The 12828-nt window shown below is 31.7% G+C and overlaps 1 protein-coding gene across 1 annotated transcript; it reads right to left on the reverse strand.

The window, feature by feature from the left end:
* Positions 1–545: 545 nt before the first annotated feature.
* On the reverse strand, positions 546–1715 carry LOC145132230 (protein PHOSPHATE-INDUCED 1-like). Its single transcript, XM_079066939.1, has one exon. It carries the CDS (start codon positions 1622–1624, stop codon positions 662–664), a length of 963 nt encoding a protein of 320 aa, XP_078923065.1. The 5' UTR covers positions 1625–1715; the 3' UTR covers positions 546–661.
* Between the last annotated feature and the right edge of the window lie 11113 nt (positions 1716–12828).

Raw genomic sequence — 12828 nt, forward strand, 5'->3', positions numbered from 1 at the left:
TATAAGTTTTTTTAATAAATTTAGTATATATATAAAAAAAAATCTCCAGAAAAATCATTAAACTTTAAAAAAGTTATTTATTATTTTTTTTGTTTACATTTAAAACCTTAAAACCGATACTAACCAATTAAAATGGTTATTTTTTAAAAACCGATACTAACCAATTAAAATGGTTATTTTGTAAGTATTTATCGATTTCGATGGTTAAATCGAATAAGAAAAATCAAAAATGATTTTTTTTTATGAATAGAACAAAAATAAATAGACTTCTTACGAATTTCCCATAATTAAATGTGTTCGAAACAATGTGTCGACATAAATTTCAAAACTTTAAAACCAGGCTTCACCCGGGCTTTTTTGGGCCAGGCCAGGCTTCAATCCGTAGACAGTGTTGACAATGTTGAATTCAACAAGTCAGTTTTTAAGTCCAACATAGATCAGTTTTGCACTATAGAATTTAAAAGATAGACCTTCAATTGTTAATTAACCATATAATCTTAATACATGCATCAGAAACGTTAATTAAAAAATAGGCAAAAAGCAAATACTATAATTCAGTATCCATTAATAATAATAAATAAATAAATGAATTTATGACAATAATTCTATTTTTTCTTTCTCTCGCTAGTCGCTATGCACTAATATGACTTTTGAGTTTTAATTAAACCAATGTGGAACAAGTGGAGGATGATGGGTCGTATAAGGATGGAAGCAGGTACTTTCTGCCGTTTGTACCATGTGCATTATAACTTGCACCTGTTGTCGAGTCCACCAACAAATCCCCTGCGTACCCAGGATAAGCTCCTTTAGCATACACACCAGGACATGCGGATGCAGCTTCTAACGGTGCACTTGCATCCCCCTGATAATAACCGTTTCCAAATGGGTTGGTGGCTGTAGCAGCCAATAAACCGGCCAAATTAATGACCATTCCGTCGAGACCGACATCGTTGTTGGGTGCCACCAGCGGTGCAGCCTGTGGTCCGTAGATCGGCTGGTGGAATGGCCACGCGCATTGACCCGCACACTGAGTTTCCGAGTTACCAACCCAGATGTACGCAAATTTGTAATTCTTTCCTTTCCCATTGGGAATCTTCGAAGATGATGACGAGGATCCGTGGGTCCCGCATCTGCTGGAGCAAAACCCATCAACTGCCACGTCGGATGCCGTTAACACGACGTTAACAGCGTTCCTTGACTCCCCTTTGGAAGCTAACTGAACCAGATGCTCGTCCGTCAACGACTTTCCAAGAGAATAAGCCGGGTCGGATATTTGTTTACCGAGTCGGAGTGTAAGTGAACGTTGCTTCTTTGATTTCATCTGATATTTCTCGGTGGTCTTCCACCACGTGGCGACGGATGGTTCGATCTGAGATTTTGGAGAAATTCCGGATCCGGAGGAGAGTGAGGTGATGAAATCGGAGACAATGGCTTTCTGCGACGGTTTGAAGTTGCCGTACCAGATGAAATTGACGGAGATATCTCCGGTGAGGAGAGCACCGTTGTGGTATTGCAAAAGGTTAGACGCGTCGCTGACTAACTCAGTGAGTCGTCTACCAGCAGAGGAGACGTGGAAGATGGAGACTACGAAGAGAAATTGAACCAGAAGACGAGCATTCGCCATTTTTGTGAAGGTTTTAGAGAGAGGAGGAAGGATTGGAAAGATGGAAAAGGTGAAGTGAGGAAGTGAGTACTGAGTAGTGAGTATTGAGACGACGGTGAAAATGTGATATTTATAGTGCAAACAAAAAAATTATATTTAAATTTTAGGTTGTTTTTTAGAACAAAAATAATAAAGAAAAGCATTTTGCTTAGCGGGCAAGAAGAACCTACAGCTGTAACTTGTTCCCAGTCCCACACGGGTTTGTAGTTATTAATGGATGCAAAATTCAAATCTTCACGCTCTTTTCAATTAATATTGATGTATATATAGATAATAAGATGCTTTAACTTATTATTCAATAAATGCGTAAAATAAAATTAAATTAAATACTACTCCATTTACAAACAAATGCGTAATTGAAAATGTTTATAATCGGAGATGGGTTTTAACAATACTTTTCTTTATTAAATAAAAGTTTGTATTGTTATTGTTATGATATTATAAAGTAAATAAAAACCATAAATAGGCTAACCGATCATTCTAGACGTGCAATCATAAAACGAATTCGCAGTTTGCAACAATATTAAGAAAATAAATAATCATTATCAATAAAACATTTGATCAAATTATAACATACATACTAGTTTATAATCCGTGAGAACTATAGTTATAAAATTAATTAAACTTTCATATTAAAAAATCAAAATTATTAATCAATTATTTTAAATAAATTATTACTTAAGAAATGTTTTTTTATTTATATAAAATTATAATTGTTGATTTAAATAAATACATGAAGTTATATCATCTTATAATTTGTATTAATTTTATTTTATTTTTTAATCTAATGTTATTAATTTAAAATAATTAAAGTGAAAATATTTAAAATTTACAATTTAAAATTTAAAATTTAATATAATTAGGGTGAGAAATTTAAATTTTAAAATGAATAATTAATATGTTAACAAGTGGCATCATAGGGGACATATAATATTAATGAAGATTTCTATTATAATGACATTTATCAATACAAGAATAAACATATTCATTTATTAGAATAGAGAAATTGTTAAAATTTATATTGTTTATTTTCAAACTAACATTTTAGTTGATATAGTTTAGATGTTTTATATAAGGGTGTTACAGGTAATATTGATATGTTGAAGGGTTGAATATGTTCAGTTGATTTCTCGGATCGGGTTAATGCGCGGATCTTCGGGTTGAAGGTGACCCGGATATTTAAAGGTCTTAGTGGCTTGTCTTGGTTCATTATTCAATCATTCAGATCACAGAGCTCTCTCGTTTCCTCTCATTTTAGGGTTTACTTTGTATTAAGGGTTTTCTGTGTGTTCTTGATATATAATTTTTGTTGTTCTTAATCATCTTTTAGATTAGGATGAGTGAAATGTTATTGAGAGTAGTATAGGACTTGTGTAGTGAGGTTGCTTTGTAAGTATATGAAAACCACCTGTCTGTTAGTCCTAAAATGATATAATAGATGGTGATGTTGGCTATCTTGAGTTTTACGAGTTTTTACATGGTATCAGAGCTTTAGGGCTCCGATTCTAGTCTCAGATCATCGCTTCGTCGTCGCTAAATCGAGGTAACTGTTTCGGTTTCCTTTCTTTTGTGTTTTTTTGTTTTGTTTGTTTCTCGATCTTGGTTACTGCGAGTTTTCTGTTTTGTATTGCAGAACTTCAAAGATCGGATCTCTTGTTTGCTTGGAAACTTTGTATACAGCTGGATCGGTTGGTTAATCTCACAAGATCTGAAATAACTCTCTAAGGGTCGGATTTCATCACCGATAAACCTTTGTAGAGAACGGATCTGAGAGTCGATCGGTTTTTTGTCTATCGGTTATCATCTGCTCTCATTGTGAGGTCTTCTTGTTCCTTTTTCGTTGGTTGTTCTGATAAGATCTTGTTTTAGTTTTTCAAGTTCTTGTTGTTTTCTTGATTCGGTGATTGCTTATCTTGGGCCCCGACATACTGTGGTGACCATCTGGACTCTAAGGCTTTCACTGATATCTTTGTTTGTTTGATTTCTTGCAAATATGACTGATTCTGGTGTTGAATCTTCTGGTGGGTCTGGGGCTAAACCAGATCCTGCTGTCAACTTTGATGATCCTTTGTATGTTCATCCTTCAGATTATACAGTTACTAGTGTTATCAGTTTCAAATTGTTAGGAACTGAAAATTTTAGGATATGGCGTAGTTCTATGGTTAGAGCTTTGAAGACTCGAAATAAACTTGGTTTTACTGATGGAACTGTGTCTAAACCTGTTAATGATCCTGTTAAAGAGTCTAAATGGGAACGTGCCAATGCTATTACTTGTTCTTGGATTCTTGGTTCTATTTCTGAGAATCTATATGCCAACCATGCTTGTTCAGAAAGTGCTTATGATCTTTGGAATGATTTAAATGAAACTTATCATAAAACAGATGGTTATGTTATTTTTAATGTCCATCAAAAAATTGTGTCTCTTTCTCAAGCTCGTTTGTCTTTGTCTGATTATTTTAGTAAACTAGATTCATATTGGAAAGAGTTTGATGGGTTAACTAGTCTTACTGAGTGTACTTGTGAAGTTGCTGATAGTTTTAAGAGTCGTTCAAAATTAATGAAGTTAATGCAGTTTTTGAGTGGTTTAGATGATTCTTATAATCAAGTTAAGAGTCACATTTTGTTAATGGATCCTCTTCCTTCTGTCAAAACTGCTTTTTCTTTAGTATCTCGTGAGGAGTCAAATAAAAAACATGGTTCTAATTCTTTAAATTCAAATTCTAAGAATTCTGCTTCCACTTTTGTATCCAAGTTTGTTGATCAGAAAAAATCTAAGTCAAAGGGTCAAATACCACAGTGTAAAAACTGTGGTCTTAAAGGTCATAATATTGATAAGTGTTTCAAAATCATTGGTTATCCAAAAGATTACAAGCCAAGGTCAGAAGTTAATAATCAAAATAAAACCTTTTCTAGTAATTCAACTTCTGTGTTTCAAACTGAAGTTTCTTCTGGGTCTAGAGCTGGTGATAATTGTAATGATTGTCATTTTTTAACTAATGAGCAATATTCTAAGTTTCTCAGTCTCATTGGTAACAATAAGCAAGGGTTAGATGATACGTCTGTCAGTGCCAATATGGCAGGTATTTCATGTAATTCATTTTTTGATAATAAGTGTTCTAAATGGGTTGTTGACTCAGGAGCTAGTCAACATATGATTAACTCTGAGTCTCATCTTCAAGATTCAGTTGATGTTTCTAGACTGAATCTAAGGGTTAGTCACCCTAATGGTTCTTCAGCTCAAATTAATAAAATTGGGAATATGCAGTTATCAAGTTCTCTTACATTGTTTGATGTTTTTGCTGTTCCAGATTTCAATGTTAATTTGTTGTCTGTTCATAAGTTGTGCAAAGACAGTAAGTGTGAAGTTGTTTTTAATGAACATAATTTTCATATTCAGGATTCACAGTCCAAGGGGACGGTGGAGACTGGTAATCAATCTGGTGGTCTTTATTATCTTGATCCATATATAGCAGGTAATAAGTCCTCTGTTTCGAAGAATGTTTGTTGTGTGTCTAAATTTACTTGGCATAGTAGACTTGGTCATCCTGCTGACCAAGCTTTAAACATTCTTAGAGATAAACTTAATTTTAGTAATGTTTCTCTGCCACCTTGTGATGTTTGTCATAAGTCTAAACAGACCAGAGATGCATTTCGTAATAGTTGTCATGTGACAAAGTCTCTTGGTGAGCTTATTCATCTGGATGTGTGGGGACCTTATAGAGTTGAATGTATAGGAGGTTTTAGGTTCTTTTTGACTATTGTTGATGATTACTCTAAAGCTACTTGGGTTTTTCTCCTAAAGTCCAAAGAAGAAGTTTTTCAAAATTATGTGGTGTTTTTTAATATGTTGAAAAATCAGTTTCAAGCTCTTATTAAAACTATAAGAACTGATAATGGTACTGAGTTTACAAATTCTCGTTTTAAAAGTTTTAGTGATAATCATGGTATTGTTCATCAAACTACTTGTGTTTACACTCCACAACAGAATGGAGTTGTGGAGAGGAAACACCGGCATATTCTCAATGTTGCTAGGTCTTTAATGTTTCAATCAGGAGTTCCATTAAAGTACTGGGGTGATGCTATTCTCACATCTGTTTTTTGATTAATAGAACTCCTTCTTCTGTTTTGAAAGGTCTTTCTCCATATGAGTTAGTTTATAAAAAATCACCTAACTTTGATAATCTTCGTGTGTTTGGTTGTTTGTGCTTTACTACTAATCTAAATAATTCTGATAAGTTTTCTCCTTGTTCTGAAAAATGTGTTTTTATGGGTTATTCTTTAGACAAGAAAGGATATAAAGTTTTGAGTCTTGATTCAAATTCTATGTTTGTTTCCAGGGATGTTAAGTTCTACGAATCTGTGTTTCCATTCAGAATGCAAAATCCTGTTTTTAGTAGTCCTAGTAATGTTTCTAGTGGGTTTGATCCATTTTCCTATGATGATCCTGTATCTACTAAAAATTATGTTGATGATGGTGTGTCTAGTAGAACTCAGAGACTGGAGCATCATTTAGATGGTGCTAGTTCTCCTTTAAGTCCTAGTAGAACAGATCATACAAGGAAAGATTCAGATACTAGTTTGAGATTTGAAGAGTTCAATGTGCCTTTATTTGATGGGTCTGGTCCTAGTTCTATTAGTTCTCCTGACTCATCTGTCAGGACTGAGGAAAATAATTCTTTTGTTCCTAATTCTTCTGATATTCAGTCTATTGGTATTTCTCGTGAAAGAAGAGAAACTAGACTTCCATCTAAATTCAGTGATTATATTGTAGAAGGAAAATATACATATGGCATTGAAAAAACTCTTAATTGTTCAAAGTTAACTTCTGAAAATAAATGTTTTGTTTCTAATCTTGATAAAACTGTTGAACCTCAATCCTTTGATGAGGCATCTCTTAACCCTGAATGGGTTAAAGCTATGAATCAGGAAATGGAAGCTTTGTATAGGAATAATACCTGTATAATAACAGATTTACCTAAAGATAGAAAACCCATTGGTTGTCGTTGGATTTATAAAATAAAGTATGAAGCAAATGGAGAAATAGAAAGATATAAAGCTAGGCTAGTGGCAAAAGGTTATAATCAGAAGGCAGGTATTGATTATGAGGAGACTTTTGCTCCTGTTGCCAAAATTGTTACTATACGTGTTGTTCTTACTTTAGCTATAAATTATAATTGGAATTTGTATCAGTTTGACATTAATAATGCATTTCTGTATGGGTCTCTAGAAGAAGATGTTTATATGTCATTACCTCCTGGTTATCATAGTAAAAATAACAACAAGGTTTGTAAACTGTTAAAATCTTTATATGGATTAAAACAGGCACCAAGAAAGTGGAATGAAAAACTGAGTTATTCTTTATTTAGTTTTGGTTTTAAACAGAGTTATAATGATTACTCTATGTTTGTTAAAGTTTCAGGGAAGTTGATTGTTATGTTACTAGTATATGTTGATGATATTATTGTTACAGGGAATTGTGAGAAAGAAATAACAAAGGTAAAAGATTTTTTGAAGTCTCAGTTTCTTATAAAAGATTTGGGGAAGCTAAAATATTTTTTGGGAATTGAAGTGATTAATATTCAAAATGGAATTTGTTTGTGTCAAAGAAAGTACTGTTTGGAGCTTTTACATGATTTTGGTATGTTGGGCTGTAAGCCTGTTAAAACACCTCTTGAGTCAAATGTTGTTTTTGATGATAGCAAAAGTGTTTTAGTAGAAAATATTACTGATTTTCAAAAATTAGTTGGTAAACTTATTTATCTGACTATTACTAGACCCGACATTGCATATGTTGTGCATGTGTTGAGTCAGTATATGCATAAACCTATTAAAGCTCATTTTCAGGTTGGAATGAGATTATTAAGGTATCTTAAACTCAGTCCAGGCAAAGGTGTTAGTATTTTAAAATCTCAGTCTAATGAATTGGTATTAAAAGGATTTTCTGATGCAGATTGGGCAAAGAGGTTGTTTTCTAGAAAATTTGTAACTGGTTATGCAGTGTTTTTTGGTAATTCACCTGTTTCTTGGAAAAGTAAGAAACATACTACAATATCACGTTCCTCAACAGAGTTTGAATATAGAGCTTTAAGCTCTTTGTCATGTGAATTAATCTGGATTCTAAAAATTCTTTATGGTATTGGTTTTAAAGTTTCTGTTCCTGTAAATATTTTTTGTGATAATGAGTAAGCTATAAAATTAGCTATGAATCCAGTGTTTCATGATAAAACCAAACATTTTGAGATTGATGTTCATTTTATAAGGGAGAAAATTGTTAAAGGAGTCGTAAAATTGGTTAAAATTAGTTCTTCTAATCAAGTTACAGATATATTTACCAAGTCTCTTGTGTCTTCACAACATGAGATTCTTAGTGATAAACTTTGTATGATTGATCCTTTTTCTACTAAATAGTTGTTTTAAAAATGTTAGTTTGAGGGGGGCTGTTAAAATTTATATTGTTTATTTTCAAACTAACATTTTAGTTGATATAGTTTAGATGTTTTATATAAGGGTGTTACAGGTAATATTGAAATGTTGAAGGGTTGAATATGTTCAGTTGATTTCTCAGATTGGGTTAATGCGCGGATCTTCGGGTTGAAGGTGACCCGGATATTTAAAGGTCTTAGTGGCTTGTGTTGGTTCATTATTCAATCATTCAGATCACAGAGCTCTCTCGTTTCCTCTCATTTTAGGGTTTACTTTGTATTAAGGGTTTTCTGTGTGTTCTTGATATATAAGTTTTGTTGTTCTTAATCATCTTTTAGATTAGGATGAGTGAAATGTTATTGAGAGTAGTATAGGACTTGTGTAGTGAGGTTGCTTTGTAAGTATATGAAAACCACCTGTCTGTTAGTCCTAAAATGACATAATAGATGGTGATGTTGGGTATCTTGAGTTTTACGAGTTTTTACAGAAATCATACAATTTTTATAAAATTAATGACTATCCCCTTTAAAATACAATATGCATATATAAGAGTAAACTAGAGATACATGTATCTTTTCTATTCCATTTGCTGCACTCCGTAAGTTGGTTTACCAACAGTTGTCATATACTCATATTATCTATTGATTTGTAATAAGAAAGATTTTGGATTCACTTTATTTTATATTATCAACTAAGTATTGTATGTATTAGGTTTTCATTGGTGAACTATTAAAAAAGTTTTAATAATATCATTCCATCTATGGGTTAAAGTGAACATTTTAGTTTACTGGTTTTTTTTTTAGTATTGAGTTTCTATAACGACTTATATTATAGGCATTTTTTAATATATGTTTTAAGCAATGTTTTAAAAACCGGTTTGAACCGGCCGGTTGAACCGGTTGGACCGGGATCCGAGGGAGAGAACGGTTCAACTATCACCGGTTTTATGTCGATTTCTGAACCGGATTAAACCGGCCGGTTTTTAGAAAAACCCGGTTGAACCGGTCAAAATAAACCGGTTGAACCGGTTAAACCGAATAAAAACACATGGGAAAGAACCATTTTCATAATAAACTTTGGTGATTTTTTTCAAATTTATTTACTTTTCTCTAAATAAAAACATATGGTAAATGTTATAAAGTTTTTTTGATGTGTTTGTATTCATCTAAAATTATATTTTGTTTCGGCATTATATTTTATTTTCTTTTTGATGTATATTGTTTGATATAAAACACTAAAACTTATGGTTATGTGTTATTTTAATGTATTTAAATTGATCTACAACTCATTTTTATGTATATTTTTAATATTTGAACTAATAACGTTAAATTCATGATTTATATATGTATGTATGCATAGGAAAATAGGAAAAAAATGAAAATTATAGAAACCGGTTGACCCGGCGGTCAAACCGGGAACTGAAAACCATACCGGTTCAACTAAAAAACCGGTTTTTAAAACATTGGTTTTAAGAGCACATATAGCAAACATTAATTATAGAAAAAGTTATTCATAATTAATATTTATGACGTTTAATTATGATAATATTTTTTATAATTAATATTTTAATTAATATTTTTTTTTATGTATCCTAAAAACATATATTAGAGAATCTATATATTATATTATATATTTAAAACAAAAGATAATCAAATACGATAAGAAAAAGAAAAAGCGTTTAAATTATGAACTGAAGGACAAAGTTGCAGCCTTTTTTAAGAATTGGGAAAAAAGAAAAGTCGAAAATGTGTGTGGATGATATTTTGCTTTTTTGATAGTGATATGAATAATTGCATATGGGCATTGTGGATAAATTTGAAATTTGGGAGGAAGAGTAATTCTAACACTTCCCAGCTGGCGCCCAGTGTATGCTTTTTGAATGTTGGAAATTGGGTCGGGTGCACAGCTGTAACCTGTAAGAGGATCCGAGGCGCTGACTCATGCACACTTCTCGTGACATCCAGGCGCGCAGTTAATGGCTTTTTTTCATTAAAAATAAAAATTAAAAATTTAACGGCATTATCCAATATTTATCAGATAATACAGGGTAGAACAAGAAAGTTTTATTAAGGATAACACAAATTTTTTTGTCCGATAAAATATAAACCACAAAATTTTCACATATTACGGGATCCTTTACAACCTACATTTTGAGAAGACCAGTGTGGCATAAAATTAGTATTTTCCTTTATCTTATAATTTTCAGACTTAATTAACAGGCTATGACATTATAGCTAGCTTCCTAAGACGAACATCACTATTGTAGGTTTTCTTATGATCTTAATGACAAATTACAGTATTTAGATTAATTAAACATGAACACTTCCCCTTGAACATCCAACAATGAATCTAACAAGATAATGTAACCCAAATAGAAACAAAAAGATGATATAAATTTTGATAGGGAAAATATTTATAAAATTGGGTTAGGTCGGTCGCAGGAGCAGTACTTGGTAAGATAGAGTGCATTTGTACCTCTAGACACAAACACAAACTTAATAGATCGCATGTATCATAATAGAGACAATTCAATTTTGATTTGAAGTTAAATTTAAAAATTAAATAAATAAATAAAGAAAATCTACAATCAAATTTGTCTCAGTTTGTAATTTATTTATTCGGAGGTGACAACAATCAAGAAAATACTTATATTTTGTAAGGTTCTTCTAAACACCAAACCAAGACTTTTTTTTTATACTTAGCATGCAAAATTCAAAGACTACATTTGAAGCTAGACGCATGACATTAAAGAGAGAAATACAAGATAATTGACTTCATAAAAGCTATTTCTTTTCCAAGCATACATTATACCCTATGTTTTATCCATCAAATTAGGAGTAAAAGACCAAGCAGTTAGTGCAAATTGAAACCAAAGTGACTTGTAGCAAATTGGAATAGAATATATATATATATATATATATATATATATATATATATATATATATATATATATATATATATATATATATATATAATGTCCAACGTCTGTTTACTTAAAACAGAAGTGGAATAACTTTTGGAAACCGGAAATCTAATGTAAATATATAATCAACAGACAAAAGCTCAAGAAATCAAGTATTAAATTATGTGAAATTTTACACACATAAACGTTAACCGAGCAGAAGATGATTAAGCAAATATGGATATAAAAATGATGAATGGAACGTGTGCATGATATATAATAGATTCCTTTCACTATTTAAGGTTAAAGCTCATATAAATAGGGATACAAAAAATGTCCTATTCTAAATCCTACTCACTACCATAAACCCTAATCAATAAGAGTGTAGGTCAAAGTGAGAAATATAAGAACCTAGAACTACATAATCAAATCAGGGTTACCTTCACAATAAAGTTTTGATTCAAACAATTATGTATAGAGGAGGCAAACGGAAATAAGGTTTAAGAAGATATATTGCTTAGTGCAACACCAAAAAATTCATACATTTAAATAAGAAAATTAATAAAAACGAAAATTGTAAAATAGAAATTATGTAAAGAGAAAAAACGTAACTTTAAAATATAGTAAGAGATCACACAACTTTTAAAATACCAATAATTTAATTTTAAAATTATAAACAATGACAATTGTTAGATAAAATTTTCTTGAGAGTAAAAAATTTACATGTGAAAATTTGTTATGATCAAGGTAAAATCTTTATTTCTAAAGAGATTATTATTTTGCATCTTGCAATCTTCTATTTCGAAAATTTTAAATTTCAAAGTAATTTTGTCCAAAAAAATCACTTTTAACATGTTTTTTCTAATAAAAAGAATAATCAAAACTCAAAAAATAAGTTTGGAAATAATCAATTTTTGAACTCGATGATTATTTTTCACATTGTAAAAAATAGAATTATATGGTTGTTTACATTTATAATATGTGACAGTTTTGATGCGTATCCAAATAAACTTCCAAGACTTCCTAGGATTCCACTCCCCACATGTGCCGGAAGATCTCTGTTGATGCTGATAAATCATCTCACGAATGCAAGTCGTACATAATCAAAATAAAATAGATCTTTGAATAGATGTCTCTACCCTAAGGCCTTCATAAAACAAGAACATGCAATAAGGCTGAATCAAACATTCTAATGCTATTTAGTCTTAATTATGTATCACTCTAATGTATTCATCAAATAATTTACTAGCATCATCACAAATCCTAAAGCATTTCTCTATCAACACATACATGCATACACGATATCTCTCCTAAATAGACATTCTAGCATCCAACTCTGAGGAGATCCTTAACCTAACACAAACATATAACTTATATCATATCATGCTAAAACATAGCATTCATGTATGGGTATTTTGGGAATTACTTACTTGAGCTCGGTTGATTGCATGCATCACACCCCTTTGGTTTAAAAAACCCTTTTTAGAAAACGTTTTCTTGTGAAAAGATTTTATTTATTCTGCATTTGAGTCCAAACGAACCTTGTGCTAGCCTGAATCCCTCAAACCAAGGCTCTAATATCAACTTGTAACATCCCTAAACCCTAATTAGGGTTTCCAACCCCATCTTAGTCCAATAGGCCCAATAGCTAGGTCTTTTGATCAATTGGGGTTGATTAGGCCCATTAGTCACATGTTTGGGCTTTTAAGTCAATTAGGGCTTCATTGGGCCCATTAGAGTTTATTAGGCCCATTAGGGTTTATTGGGCCTATTAGGGTTTTAGTCCCTTTGTCCAAACATTCCAAACGAGTCACGATCCAACAAGGCACATCGCCACCCG

Source organism: Lactuca virosa, chromosome 1, assembly GCF_052849685.1.
Source record: "Lactuca virosa cultivar CGN04683 chromosome 1, Lactuca_virosa_CGN04683_v6, whole genome shotgun sequence".
Classification (NCBI taxonomy): Eukaryota; Viridiplantae; Streptophyta; class Magnoliopsida; order Asterales; family Asteraceae; genus Lactuca; species Lactuca virosa.